General features: G+C 49.9%; 2 protein-coding genes across 11 annotated transcripts in view; one reads left to right on the top strand and one right to left on the bottom strand.

Annotated features, from left to right (window-relative positions):
* PHACTR1 (phosphatase and actin regulator 1) overlaps positions 1-12,752 on the bottom strand; it is a 460,275-nt gene that overhangs the window by 5,902 nt on the left and 441,621 nt on the right. For all 10 annotated transcript variants that reach the window (XR_007772753.1, XM_050941593.1, XM_050941595.1 and 7 more), the window contains one exon: positions 3,561-3,637. Coding sequence is in view for 9 of the 10 variants with exons in the window: in XM_050941593.1 (XP_050797550.1) it covers positions 3,561-3,637 (77 nt within the window). In the remaining variant the exon portion in view is untranslated. The remainder of the gene's footprint in view (positions 1-3,560; positions 3,638-12,752) is intronic.
* GFOD1 (glucose-fructose oxidoreductase domain containing 1) overlaps positions 1-12,752 on the top strand; it is a 541,281-nt gene that overhangs the window by 172,728 nt on the left and 355,801 nt on the right. The gene's annotated exons all lie outside the window — the stretch shown is intronic.

Here is a 12,752-nt window from a genome sequence, read left to right as displayed (position 1 = left end):
CTGGGAACCGTGGCTAACGGGAGCTGCGGGCAGTGTCTGCAGGCAGAGGCGGCATGCAGCGCTGCCTAGCCACACCTCTGTCTAGGGGCTGAGGGATGTCGCTGCTTCCATGGAGCGCCCCCACAAGGTACGTGCCACCCAGAGCCTTCACCATCTCCCGTGCCCCAACCCCCAGCCCTGAGCCCCCTCGAACACTCAAACTCCTGCTGCTGCTGGGGGCGCGGTGGCCTGAGACTGCCCCAGCAGTGGCTGGTGTGGCTGGCCAAGGGGCTGCCTGAGCAGTTTGGGCAGCCCCTGGGCCAGCTGCACCGGCCACTGCAGAAGTCCCGGAGGTCCCAGAAAGTCACGAAATCCATGAGTTCCATGACAGACCCACAGCCTTAATTATTATTCATTAACGTTTAAGTTTAAAGAGATATTTGAAGTTAAATGTGCAGCTTTCTGCAGCGACTGCTTTGCAATGTATCCAGAGTAGGGCGACCAGAGCTCCCAATAATATCGGGACTGTCCTGATTTTTAGGCGTTTGTCCCGCATCCCGATTGATGTTTGGTCGCAATGCCATTTGTCCCGATTTTTCGCACTCCAGGTTTTTTTTGTCCCCCGCCGGCGGGACTCCATCCCTCGTCCCCCCTCCTCTGTCAGCAGGACTCCGGGACTCCGTGCTTTTTTTTTTTTTTTTTTGTGGCTCTGCCGGCAGGACTCTGCTTTCTCTCTCTCTCTCTCTCTCTCTCTCTCTGCTGGCGGGACTCCCCCACCCATATGTCTCGATATTGTCTTCATCCCATCTGGTCACCCTAATCCAGAGGCTTTTGTTTCCAGTTATGTATGTTTTTTAAAGTGTTGGTTTTTAACTCTATCATCAGCTAAAGTATCCATCCCTCTAGAAGAGCAACATTCATATCCTTTACCCAGCATATGTGTCATTATTCTAATGACAAAAATAGATCATTACTCTGCTAATGATTTTATAATGGTGACTTATCTGAGTTTAAGAGAATTACTCTTTCATGTAAGAGTGTTTCATTTATGTGGATATTTTTTGGTTAGACAAACAGCTCCAACAACCCTGTTGAACTTTAGATGAACCTTTCTCCAGCTTCAAGTATGCTGGGCTTAGCTTTCAGTGAGCCCAGGGTCAGATTTCAATGAATCAGAACCAGCTTATGGATTCATATGGAAATCAGACAAAATTCAAGAGATTTCAGATGAATGGTGTCCTCAAGATTTGGAAATAAAGCAAAATTCTGAATGCAAACCCACATGAACCAAACTGAAAGAAGGCTCACGCAGATCCCCCTGCAAACTAAAATTGCTAAGTTTCACAGGTATGTCTGCACACCAGTGTGTTGCTGCTGTGCCATTGTAGTTCTGTAGTGTAAACACTTACTACAGCGATGGAAGAGGGTTTGCCACTGCTGTAGTAAATCCACCCCCTTAAGAAGCAGTAGCTGGATAGTAGAATCCTTCTGACCTAGCTGTGTCTACACTGCGGGTTGGAAATTTTTCACAAATCTGAGCAATGTACCTAGGTGAACCTAAATTTTAGGTGTAGATGAAGCCACATGCTTCTAGACTTAATGCCTGATCTTGTGAGTTGCTGAGCACTCAATGGAAGCTGAGAGCGCTTAGCACCAGTTAGAACTATAACCAGTTACAGGTATCTCACATCTGGAGGATGAATTTAGCAGGACAAACTCAACTCTAGTGTAAATCCATTGACAGGTCAAAAGATTAGGTCAGAGATGATTATGGATCATTGTGTGCAAGTACTAAACTGGAACTGGCCTAAGATTTCATGCTTCAAAGGAGCTGCTTGTCTCTTGCAAATGACTGCCCTGCACCTTTAAAAGGGGCAGCTCAGCACCTGAAGCCTTCCTTTTTACACAGTCTAATGCTGAAGCAGGACCCACCCTTCCTCCCTTTTAGGTGGTAAAATACCAGGTTTGGTCAACACCTGCTGTGGGCATTATGCTAGCCACCCCATTTTTAAGGGGGCTGGGAAGGAATATTTCCCTTACCACCATATTGGCTTGGGTGCAGTTGGGGTTTTTTTTCACCTTCCCCACAGTGTGTTTCAGGAAGAGGTCTATTCATGCATGGTGTGATGGGCGGTAGGCTATATGTCACAATTCATTATTTAAGTGTGGGGTGGATATCCAGTGCAGGTACTCCATAGGAAAGGTATACAGTGACAGGATAAATGGCTTGGAAAAGAACTTCAAAAGAGGTGTTCATTAAAGAAACGAACAGGGAGAGGTTGGGGACTCCTATGATTGGTACGGCAGGGAGCCAACCTCCCATTATAGCCCACCTTAACCCTCCTACGAGGGGGGTGTGTGGATGGTAAGGTCCCGGAAATGGATTTGGTGGAGGGAAAAAGCGGGGGAGCTGGTAAAAGCTCCCCAGCTAATTACAGAATAAACATGGGGTTACTTGCACTGTACACTTATCTACCAGGTAGTCTCAGACATTTAATAATAAAGTTGAGGCCTGATTAAACCCATGTCAAATGTCTCCTCTTCTTTAGGCATAGCCAGACAACACACACGTACATTCTTATTTGTTACTATTTGACTCCTTTTTCCAAATGAATGTGTGCATAAACTATGCAACAATTTTAACACAATTATAATGTATGGAAATAAAGATCCACATGATGCAAAATTAATTCAGCCTTATGCTTTTCCAGGGCATTCCTAAAGTACTAACTGAACGAGATTTGCATGAGACCTCTCTTTCTTGAAATGAATTCCTACAATGGTTATTTGAAAAAAAATCTATGAAAAATAAATGTAAGTGAATCTAGTGTAGGACTTTACTAACCACAGAGAGCCTGATTTTCAGAGGTGCTGTGCACCTGCAGCTCACATTGATTTCAACTGGATTTCCAGGGACTTAACACCTCTGAAAATTACAGAAGAGAAGCAGCATGGACAATGGTAAGGCACGTTTCCCAATCCACCAATGTGCCACAACCCTGAATGGTTATGGATGCGCGTATTAGTTCAGGCTCCTGGCTCATTCAGTTCAGGGCTTTTCTGCCCACACTGCCTACAACGATATGAACGGGTTCCAGTTATAACACTGAGTTTGATATTTCCTCCTAAATTGCCTATGGAAAGAACTGAAACACAGTAATAGAATAACCTGAGCATTCTATATGATTTGTGTTCACATTGCAGTGCATTGGCATCCTACAATGTATGAGCTCTACAACAGGAAATGCTGTTATAACCCTTCTGCTTTCCTTTTCCTTCCAGACACAAACACCATTTATTTTAGATACCAGAACAAGTGAAATGAAAATGACCAGCCTGCTAAACAAGCAAAATAAAAAAAGAGATTAAATATTGTTACAGAAATGACACACAACTGCATACAAGCCTGCAATCTTGATGGGCGTATGTCTTGAGTGGTGGGTTGATTGTGAATGCTGTTTGTGTGTGGCAATGTATTTGGTGTGTGCATGTTTGGGAAAGAGGATGCCTATATGGTTTGGAAATCAGCACTATTAATTGTTACTTTTAAAACAAACAAACAGAAAAAAGTCTCATCCAACCTTGTTAGATGCTTGCTTAATTCATGAACCTCCATTTCAGTGCTTTTAAATTCATTGAGCTCTTTTCGAATGGCTGCCTGCAAATGACAAAGAAACTAGTAAATATGCAAATAAAAGAGATCAAAATAAGCTCACTTTTTATTCAAAATGGTATATTTGCTTAACAAGCAGCAAAGAGGCCATAAACGATGTTCTCACTGGTAGAGGAGAAAGCATATACAAGGCTCTTTAAAATATTTCTTAAAAAAAGAGAGAGAAACCCCTTGAAGACAAGAGCAGAAGAATGTTTCAGTGAGCTGTATCTATTAGAAGGGGAGGTTATCTGTAAACAATGCTGACATAGGTCCTAGTTCTGGTCCCTCAAATAAATACTCCCAAATGGGTGCACATATATGTTGCAGAAGTAAAATGAACAAAAAGCCAGATGGAATAGATGAATGGCTTCCAAACTTGGACTATGCCTGTCAGTACCGGAGCTGAATGCCTTTCACACAGAATGCCCTGCTGCTTATCCCTATTAAGTCAACCTCTGGACAGCAAGACTATTCCAGTCAAACAGAACTGCTGCAGCTGGGCATATAAGAAAGTAGTAAGAAATGCCAGCACCTTGAATTGCAGCACCCACAGCAGACTGGAAGCCAGTGCAAGGCAAAAAGCATGACTGCCAAATACTCATATTGGCCTGTTGCTTAACAGGCAGATGGCCACATTCTGCACTAGCAGAAAATTCAGAGTGATCTGCAAGGGTAGTCCTATGCAGAGCACATAGCAGTTTCCAGTGTAGAAGTGCCAAAGGCACGGGCAACTGTGGCACGAGGAAACATTTTCAAAAGTTCCTAAGTCCCACTGACTTTCAATGAGGCTTGATGATCCTGGAGCCCAACACATCTTACAGTTTGGATTGCTTCATTACTTATTTAAAACAATATTCTTTCTGCCAAAAGAACTCCCAGCAGGAGATGGCACTAAGCAACAGAAATAGCACCAAATCCTAAAATAGCTAGAGTAACTGGATAGTATTTCACCCAAATCACTAAAGTCTCAATCCTGCAACTTCCAGGGGTCAGTGCTGGGCCCAGAGTGAAGAAAAGACGGTTACTCACCTTTGTAACTGTTGTTCTTCGAGATATGTTGCTCATATCCATTCCAGTTAGGTGTGCACGCGCCGTGTGCACGTTCGTCGGAAGATTTTTACCCTAGCAACACTCGGTGGGTCGGCTGGGCGCTCCCTGGAGTGTCGCCTGCCGACCCAACCACCCCTCAGTTCCTTCTTGCTGGCTACTCCAACAGTAGGGAAGGGGGGCGGGTTTGGAATGGATATGAGCAACACATCTAGAAGAACAACAGTTACAAAAGGTGAGTAACCGTCTTTTCTTCTTCGAGTGATTGCTCATATCCATTCCAGTTAGGTGATTCCCAAGCCTTACCTAGGCGGTGGGGTCGGAGTGAGATGTAGCAGAATGCAAAACTGCTGAGCCAAAGGCTGCATCATCTCTAGACTGTTGAACCAGAGCATAATGCGAAGCAAAGGTGTGGACCGATGACCAGGTAGCTGCGCGACATATTTCCTAGACTGGTACATGGGCCAGGAAGGCAGCAGATGAAGCCTGAGCCCTGGTAGAATGTGCAGTGAGATGACCTGAGGGAACATGAGCCAAGTCATAGCAAGTGCGGATGCACGCCGTCACCCAAGAGGAAATCCTCTGGGAGGAGACAGGTAGGCCCTTCATTCGGTCTGCCACTGCAACGAAGAGTTGGGGTGATTTACGAAAGGGCTTTGTCCGTTCGATATAAAATGCGAGAGCCCTACGGACATCTAGGGACTGCAATTGTTGTTCCTGTCGTGAAGAGTGCGGCTTTGGGAAGAACACCAGAAGGAAGGTGTCCTGATTGGTATGGAAGGCTGATACTACTTTAGGGAGGAATACTGGGTGTGGTTGCAACTGCACCTTGTCCTTGTGAAAGACTGTATACGGTGGGTCCACAGTGAGCACCCGAAGCTCGGAGACTCGTCCGGCCGATGTAATGGCCATGAGGAAAATTGTCTTCCAGGACAGGTATAGCAGTGAGCAAGTTGCCAACGGCTCGAATGGTGGAGACATAAGTCTGTTTAAGACTAGGTTGAGGTCCTAGGTAGGGGCAGGGCGGCATACTTAGGGGTATAGGCGCTCCAAACCCTTGAGGAACCTGGAAACTATAGAGTGTGAGAACACGGAGTGGCCACTTTCTCCTGAGTGGAAGGTAGAAATGGCTGCCAAATGCACCCGCAAAGATGATACCGCTAGGCCCTGTTGTTTGAGAGACCAGAGGTAGTCCAGGATGGTGGGGATCGAGACCTCGATGGGAGTAACATTTTGCATTTCGCACCAGCAGGAGAAACGCTTCCACTTGGCTAGATACGTAGACCGAGTGGAAGGTTTTCTGCTACCCAGGAGTACTTGTTGCACTGGGGCAGAGCAACGTAACTCTGACTGGGTTAACCACGCAGGAGCCATGCCGTGAGGTGGAAGGACTGCAGGTCTGGGTGGTGAAGTCTGCCATAGTCCTGAGTTATGAGGTCTGGATGACGAGGCAGGGTGATTGGGTTGGCTATCGACAGGTCGAGCAACATGGTGTACCAGTGTTGCCTGGGCCACGCAGGGGCAATCATGATCGGGCGAGCTCTGTCCCTGCGGAGCTTTAGAAGGACCTTGTGAACCAATGGGAATGGTGGAAAGGCGTAAAGTAGATGGCTCTTCCACGGAATCAGGAAGGCATCCGAGATCAAACCCTAGGAGAGACCTTGGAAGGAGCAGAACCTCTGGCATTTCCTGTTCTCGTGAGAAGTGAAGAGGTCTATGTGTGGAAATCCCCACTTTCGGAAGACAGAATGTATAATGTCCGGGAAAATCGACCACTCGTGAGACAGGAAGGATCTGCTGAGTTGATCTGCCAGAGTGTTCCGAACTCCTGGGAGAAAGGATGCTACCAGGTCTATCGAATGGGCTATGCAAAAGTCCCATAGTTGGATAGCCTCCCGACAAAGGGGGGAGGATCGTGTCCCTCCCTGCTTGTTTATGTAGTACATGGCCGTTGTGTTGTCTGTAAACACTGAGACACAACGGCCCTGTAGATGTTGCTGGAACATCTGGCACGCCAGGCGGACTGCTCTCAACTCTTGGACATTTATGTGTAGCGCCAGCTCCTGAGACGACCAAAGGCCTTGAGTGCGAAGATGTCCGAGGTGAGCACCCCAGTCGAGAGATGACGCATCCGTCATCAGGGACATGGAGAGCTGTGGCAGATGGAATGGCAGTCCTGCACACACCAGGGAGGGTGTCAGCCACCAGTCAAGGGAGCCTAGGATGCTCGGGGGAATGGTGACTACCATGTCCATGGTGTCCCTGCCTGGGCGGTAAACCGAGATGAGCCAAGTTTGAAGGGGATGCAGAAGTAGTCTGGCGTGCTTGGTCACGAACGTGCAGGCAGCCATGTGACCAAGGAAGCCGAGGCAAGTGCGAGCCGAAGTTGTCGGGAAGTTTTGAAGGCTTTGTATGATTGATACTATTTCCTGAAATCGGGGTTGTGGTAAACTGGCCCTTGCGAGATTGGAGTCCAGGATGGCCCCAATGAACTCTATTCTTTGTGTGGGCACTAGAGTAGATTTCTCTAGGTTGATCATCAGGCCTAGTCGCATGAAGAGATCCTTGACGACACCCATACGACTGGTGACTTGGGCCTCGGAGGCCCCCCCGAATGAGCCAATCGTCGAAGTATGGGAAGACATGTATTCGACGCCGACGGAGGGAGGCAGCGACTACAGCCATGCACTTTGTGAATACCCGAGGGGCTGAGGAGAGGCCAAACAGAAGGATCGTAAACTGAAAATGCTGATGGTTGACCACAAACCGGAGGTACCGTCTGTGCGGAGGGTAAATCGCTATGTGGAAATATGCGTCCTTCATGTCGAGGGCGGCATACCAGTCTCTGGGATCCAAGGATGGGATGATTGTCCCCAGGGTTACCATGCGGAACTTCAACTTTTTCATGAACTTGTTGAGTCCTCGCAGGTCTAGGATAGCTCTGAGGCCTCCTTTCGACTTGGGGATTAGGAAATAGCGGGAATAGAACCCCTTACCCCTTAAGTCCTCTGGTACCTCCTCTATAGCTCCCATGGCAAGGAGCATCCGTACTTCTTGTAAGAGGAGTTGCTCGTGAGAGGAGTCCCTGAAGAGGGACGAGGTTGGGAGGGAGGGAGTGAAATAAACTGGAGGTGGTATCCGAATTCTACCATGCGTAGGACCCAACAATCTGAGGTTAATTTGGGTCCATGCAGGAAGGAAAGGGGAAAGGTGGTTGTAAAACTGAAAAGGATCCTGGGAGACAACTGGTATACCGTCCTTGGGCGCACCTTCAAAAGTTCGGTTTGGATCCCGTTGTTGGCTTGGAGGGACCATTATTGTGACCCCTTTGGGGTCCACATTGTAGTCTGCAGTTGCCTCGACCTCGCTTCCTGCCAAAGTCTTGTCTTGGTCTAGGCGAGGGATAAGGGCATTGAGGTTGGGTGCGGAAGGATCTTCGCTGAGTCTGTGGTGTATGCATCCCGAGCGAACGCATAATCACCCGATTATCTTTCAGACTCTGTAGCCTAGGGTCCGTCTTCTCAGAGAATAGACCCTGGCCATCGAATGGTAAGTCCTGGATAGTGTGCTGAAGTTCAGGTGGCAGGCCTGACACCTGGAGCCATGATATACGCCTCATGGTGATTCCAGAGGCCACAGTTCTGGCTGCCGAAATGGCAGCGTCCAGCGAGGCCTGGAGAGAGGTTCTCGCCACCTTCTTTCCTTCCTCCAATAGTGCCTTAAATTCTTGGCAGGAGTCTTGCGGGACCAGCTCTATGAATTTTCCTACCGCCTTCCAGGTGTTGTAATTATACCTGCTAAGTAGGGCTTGCTGCTTCGCTACCCTGAGTTGGAGGCCCCCCGAGGAGTAGATTTTACGGCCCAACAAATCCATACGCCTAGCCTCCCTGGATTTTCGGGCAGGGGCTTGCTGGCCATGGCGCTCTCGTTCATTTACGGATTGAACAACCAGTGAGCAGGGAGGAGGGTGCACATATAAGTACTTGTACCCCTTAGAGGGCACCATGTATCTCCGTTCCACTCCTCTGGCTGTGGGCGGAATAGATGCTGGGGATTGCCAGATGATATCTGCCTTAGCCTGAATCGACCGAATGAACGGCAAGGCCACTCGAGTTGGTGCATCCGCCGACAATCTATCTACCACGGGGTCCTCAACCTCCGGAACCTCCTCCACCTGCAGGTTTATATTCAGGGTGATGCACCTCAGGAGGTCAACTGAAGGCGGGCCCGATGAGGATGTCCCCGCTACTGCTTCATCCGGGGAAGAGGAAGACGAAACGCCTGGGACAAATGGGTCCTGTATGGTCTCCTGATCATGGGGGACATCAGGGACCAGTGGGACCTGAGGGTCCGGTGCGTGGATGGAAGCTTCCTCCATACCCGCAGGGGGGGGTGGCTGACAGTGGCCTCTGGTACCCAGTGTTCCGATGGAACGGAGCGTGATGTCACTGCGGGTCCACCTTGGGCTTGGTGATATGCCCAAGGTGTCCAGAAGGACCACTGGTGAGGTCCCTGGTCTGGGCCGCGGGTCTCTTGGAAGACTCGGCTGTGCGTATCCGAATCGCAGTTGTGTGCGTAGGAGGCACTGTCCGCGTGTGATGATACCGATGTATGGCGAGATGGCCACAGAGGACCTGAAACCACTTGGGAAGGGTCTGTGCATCTGGTTGATCCATCTCCATGCGGCACCGGAGAACTGTACCGGGCAGCGTACTGGTACTGGGAATGAGACCGGGACCTGCGACTGGAGCGGTGCCGGGAGGTCGACTGGGACCTCGAAGGTCTATGTCGAGAGCGGCTGCGAGAGGTGCGGTGCCGTGAATGGTGCCGGGAGCTGGATTGGTGCCGAGAGTATTGGGTCAGCGAGCACGATCTCGAATGGTGCTGTGAGTACGACCGGTACCGAGATGGAGAGCGGTACTGGGACTGCGAGCAGCGTCGGGACTGGGATCGGTGACGGGACCGAGAATGCCGGTGGGACCTCGATCGTGACGGGTGCCTTTCAGCGGTGCTGAGCGAGGATGGTCTCATGAGGGGAGGCTTGCCCACTGATTGGATAAACCGCACCGGCGGTGCCGGGGTTGAGGTAGCGCAGGCTCTCTTAGGGCAATCAGCTCCCCTGCTGTAGAGAATGTCTCCGGCGTGAAGGGAACAATAAGCTCAACCATGGCGCATGCTGGGGAGCTGTCAGGCACCGGACTCGATGGCTCTTGCAAGGCCGGAATCAATGGCGCTCAAGTTGTCGGTGCTGCGGCAGTTGTCGGTACCGGGCGGTCCGACTTAGGCGGGTGCTCTGACTGTGACGTAGGCGCTGGAGTTGCAGGAGTCTTGTGCCTCTTGACCTGCGGGGAGAGAGAGCGGTGCCGGGCAGGCTTCTGGGCTGGCGACGGTTGGTGCCGAGGGGCCTTCGCAGTGCTGCTGTGCTCCGGTGCTGAAGATGCACTTGTCCCCTGTGCGGACTGCCCGGCGCTCGGTGCCGAGGGTGGAGGAGTAAGGGCTGCCTCCATCAGGAGCTGTTTAAGATGAAAGTCCCGCTCCTTTTTCGTCCATGGCTTGAAAGCCTTGCAGATGCGGCACTTGTCTGCGAGATGGGATTCCCCAAGGCACTTAAGGCAGGAGTCATGAGGATCTCCTGTTGGCATTGGCTTGCGACAAGCCGAGCACGGTTTGAAACCTGGTGAACTCGGCATGGGCCCCGGGACCCGGTGAGGGGAAAGGGCTAATCCCCAACCCCTCTTAACTATATACAATAACTACGTTAAAGAACTAATACAACTAAGTAGAAATTGAACTATATACAGAACAACAACAAAAGAACTACGAGAAGCTAGGGAGGCGGAGATCAGCTAAGCCGCACTCCACTGTTCCAATGACCGACACGGGCGGTAAGAAGGAACTGAGGGGCAGTTGGGTCGGCAGGGGTATATATCCGGCTCCATGGCGGCGCCACTCCAGGGGGCGCCCAGCCGACCCACCGAGTGTTGCTAGGGTAAAAAACTTCCGATGAACGTGCACGCAGCGCGCGCACACCTAACTGGAATGGATATGAGCAATCACTCGAAGAAGAATGTCTAGCCTCCAAGCAGCCTCACTGTTGATGGTATAGCCCAAGATTGAAAAACCTTTAACTTTGACTTTTTTCCCACTGCTGGTCTTATCAGTTTATGCTTCTACCTTACTGCTGGATTATGAAACCTTTTACTCATGTGAGTAGTCCCACTGGTAAGTGCTACTCGTGGGAGGAGGGGCTATGTCTAAGGAAATCTGCACTGGTATAATCTCTTAATACAGATAAATTACATCAGTGCAAAAGGGGATACGTGCAGTGTTGATTTATCCAGGAGCAACTGTCTTCATCTAGACCAGAGTGGACGCTAGGCATAAGAAGACCAAGGCTTTGTCTACACTGGCACTTTTGTCATTAAAACTTTTGTCGCTCAGGGCTGTGAAAAAAAACACCCCCCAAACGACAAAAGTTTTCAGGATGAAAGGCACTGGTGTGGACAGTGCTTTGTCGGCAGCAGCCGTGCTTCCAACAACGAAGCTACCACCCCTCATTGGAGGTGGGTTTATTTTGTCGCCAGAGTGGCTACACAGCACACATTACATGGTGTGGCTGCAGAGGCACAGCAGTGCCGCAGTAAGGTGCGCAGTGTAGACATAGCCTAACAATTGCTTAGGGCCCTGAGCAGCTTAAGGGGTCCCCAAAAATATTCCTGCTGAGTGTCCCCAATGGCCTAGCACTGCTTCTGATCTAGACAAGCCCTAAGCGCGACTCTTTGCACGGGCTGCAGAACTGGGCCCTTTGTGCTCTTTCCATACAGCGTTGTTGTTGTATTTACTTTGGAAATGACTGTCAGGCTGTGCCTTATCTATCACCGAAAAGACTGACTGTTTATGCAGCTGCTCAAGGGTCTGCCCTCAGCAGATTGATTTGCTGCCTAAGGGTACGTCTACACGACCTGCCGGATTGGTGGGTAGCGATTGATCTATTGGGGATTGATTTATCGCATGTAGTGTAGACAGGGCCGGCTCCAGGCCACAGCGCGCCAAGCGCGTGCTTGGGGCGGCACGCCACAGGGGGTGCTCTGCTGGTTGCTGGGAGGGCGGCAGGTGGCTCTGGTGGAGCTGCTGCAGGTGTGGCTGCGGACGATCTGCTGGTCCCGCGGCTCTGGTGGACGTCCCGTAGACACGCCTGCGGCAGTTCCACCAGAGCCGCGGGACCAGCTGACCGTCCGCAGAATGCCTGCGGGAGGTCCACTGGAGCCGCGGGACCGGCGAGCGGCAGAGCGCCCCCCGCGGCGTGCCGCCGTGCTTGGGGCGGCGAAATTGCTAGAGCCAGCCCTGAGTGTAGATGCAATAAATCGATCCCCGATCACTCTCCCGTCAGCTGCTGAACTCCAGCTTGGCGAGAGGCAGAAGCAAAGTCGACGGGAGAGTTGCGGATGCAAAGTAAGTCATTTTAATTCGATCTAAGATACATCAACTTCAGCTACACTATTAGCTGAAGTTGTGTATCTTAGATCGATCTCCCCCTCCGCCCCCACAGTGTAGACCAGGCCTAAGTGACTGTGGAAGGCCACACAGGTGGCTGACTCCCACAAGGTCTGAAATCTATTACCCCATGCATTCCTGATCTATTGGTGAGATTTTAACATGCCCTTTTCATTCCTCAAACCATTACAGTTGGTAAAGATGAAGTCAGACTGAACACAATTCCGCACATCCAGAACATGGAGAGCAAGATTAATTTGACAATCAGAAAATCCATTAGAAAAATATATATTTGCAATAAATCTTCGCCCTGGCCTGTGAAGACAGAAAGTTATTGAACAGTAGCTGTGGAGGGGAATAATCTTCAATAGGGGAGTTTAGGTTTTGTCAGAGATGGTTTCCATTTGTTTTTCTATTTTTTGTTTAAATGGTGCAAATGATGATGTAGAAAAGCAGGCACTGCAGATGCCAGCAATCAGGATATTTTCCATAGGACCTGACCTCAAGGTGGAAAACTAATTTGTGCACTTTTTTTGCTCCCTTATACATGCAGAAGGAACACCAAGCCTTGTTCCCT

The sequence above is a fragment of the Gopherus flavomarginatus genome, chromosome 2 (genome assembly GCF_025201925.1).
Source record: "Gopherus flavomarginatus isolate rGopFla2 chromosome 2, rGopFla2.mat.asm, whole genome shotgun sequence".
Lineage (NCBI taxonomy): Eukaryota > Metazoa > Chordata > Testudines > Testudinidae > Gopherus > Gopherus flavomarginatus.
Note: the sequence above shows the minus strand (reverse complement) of the source record. Positions and strands in the feature narration are given on the sequence as shown.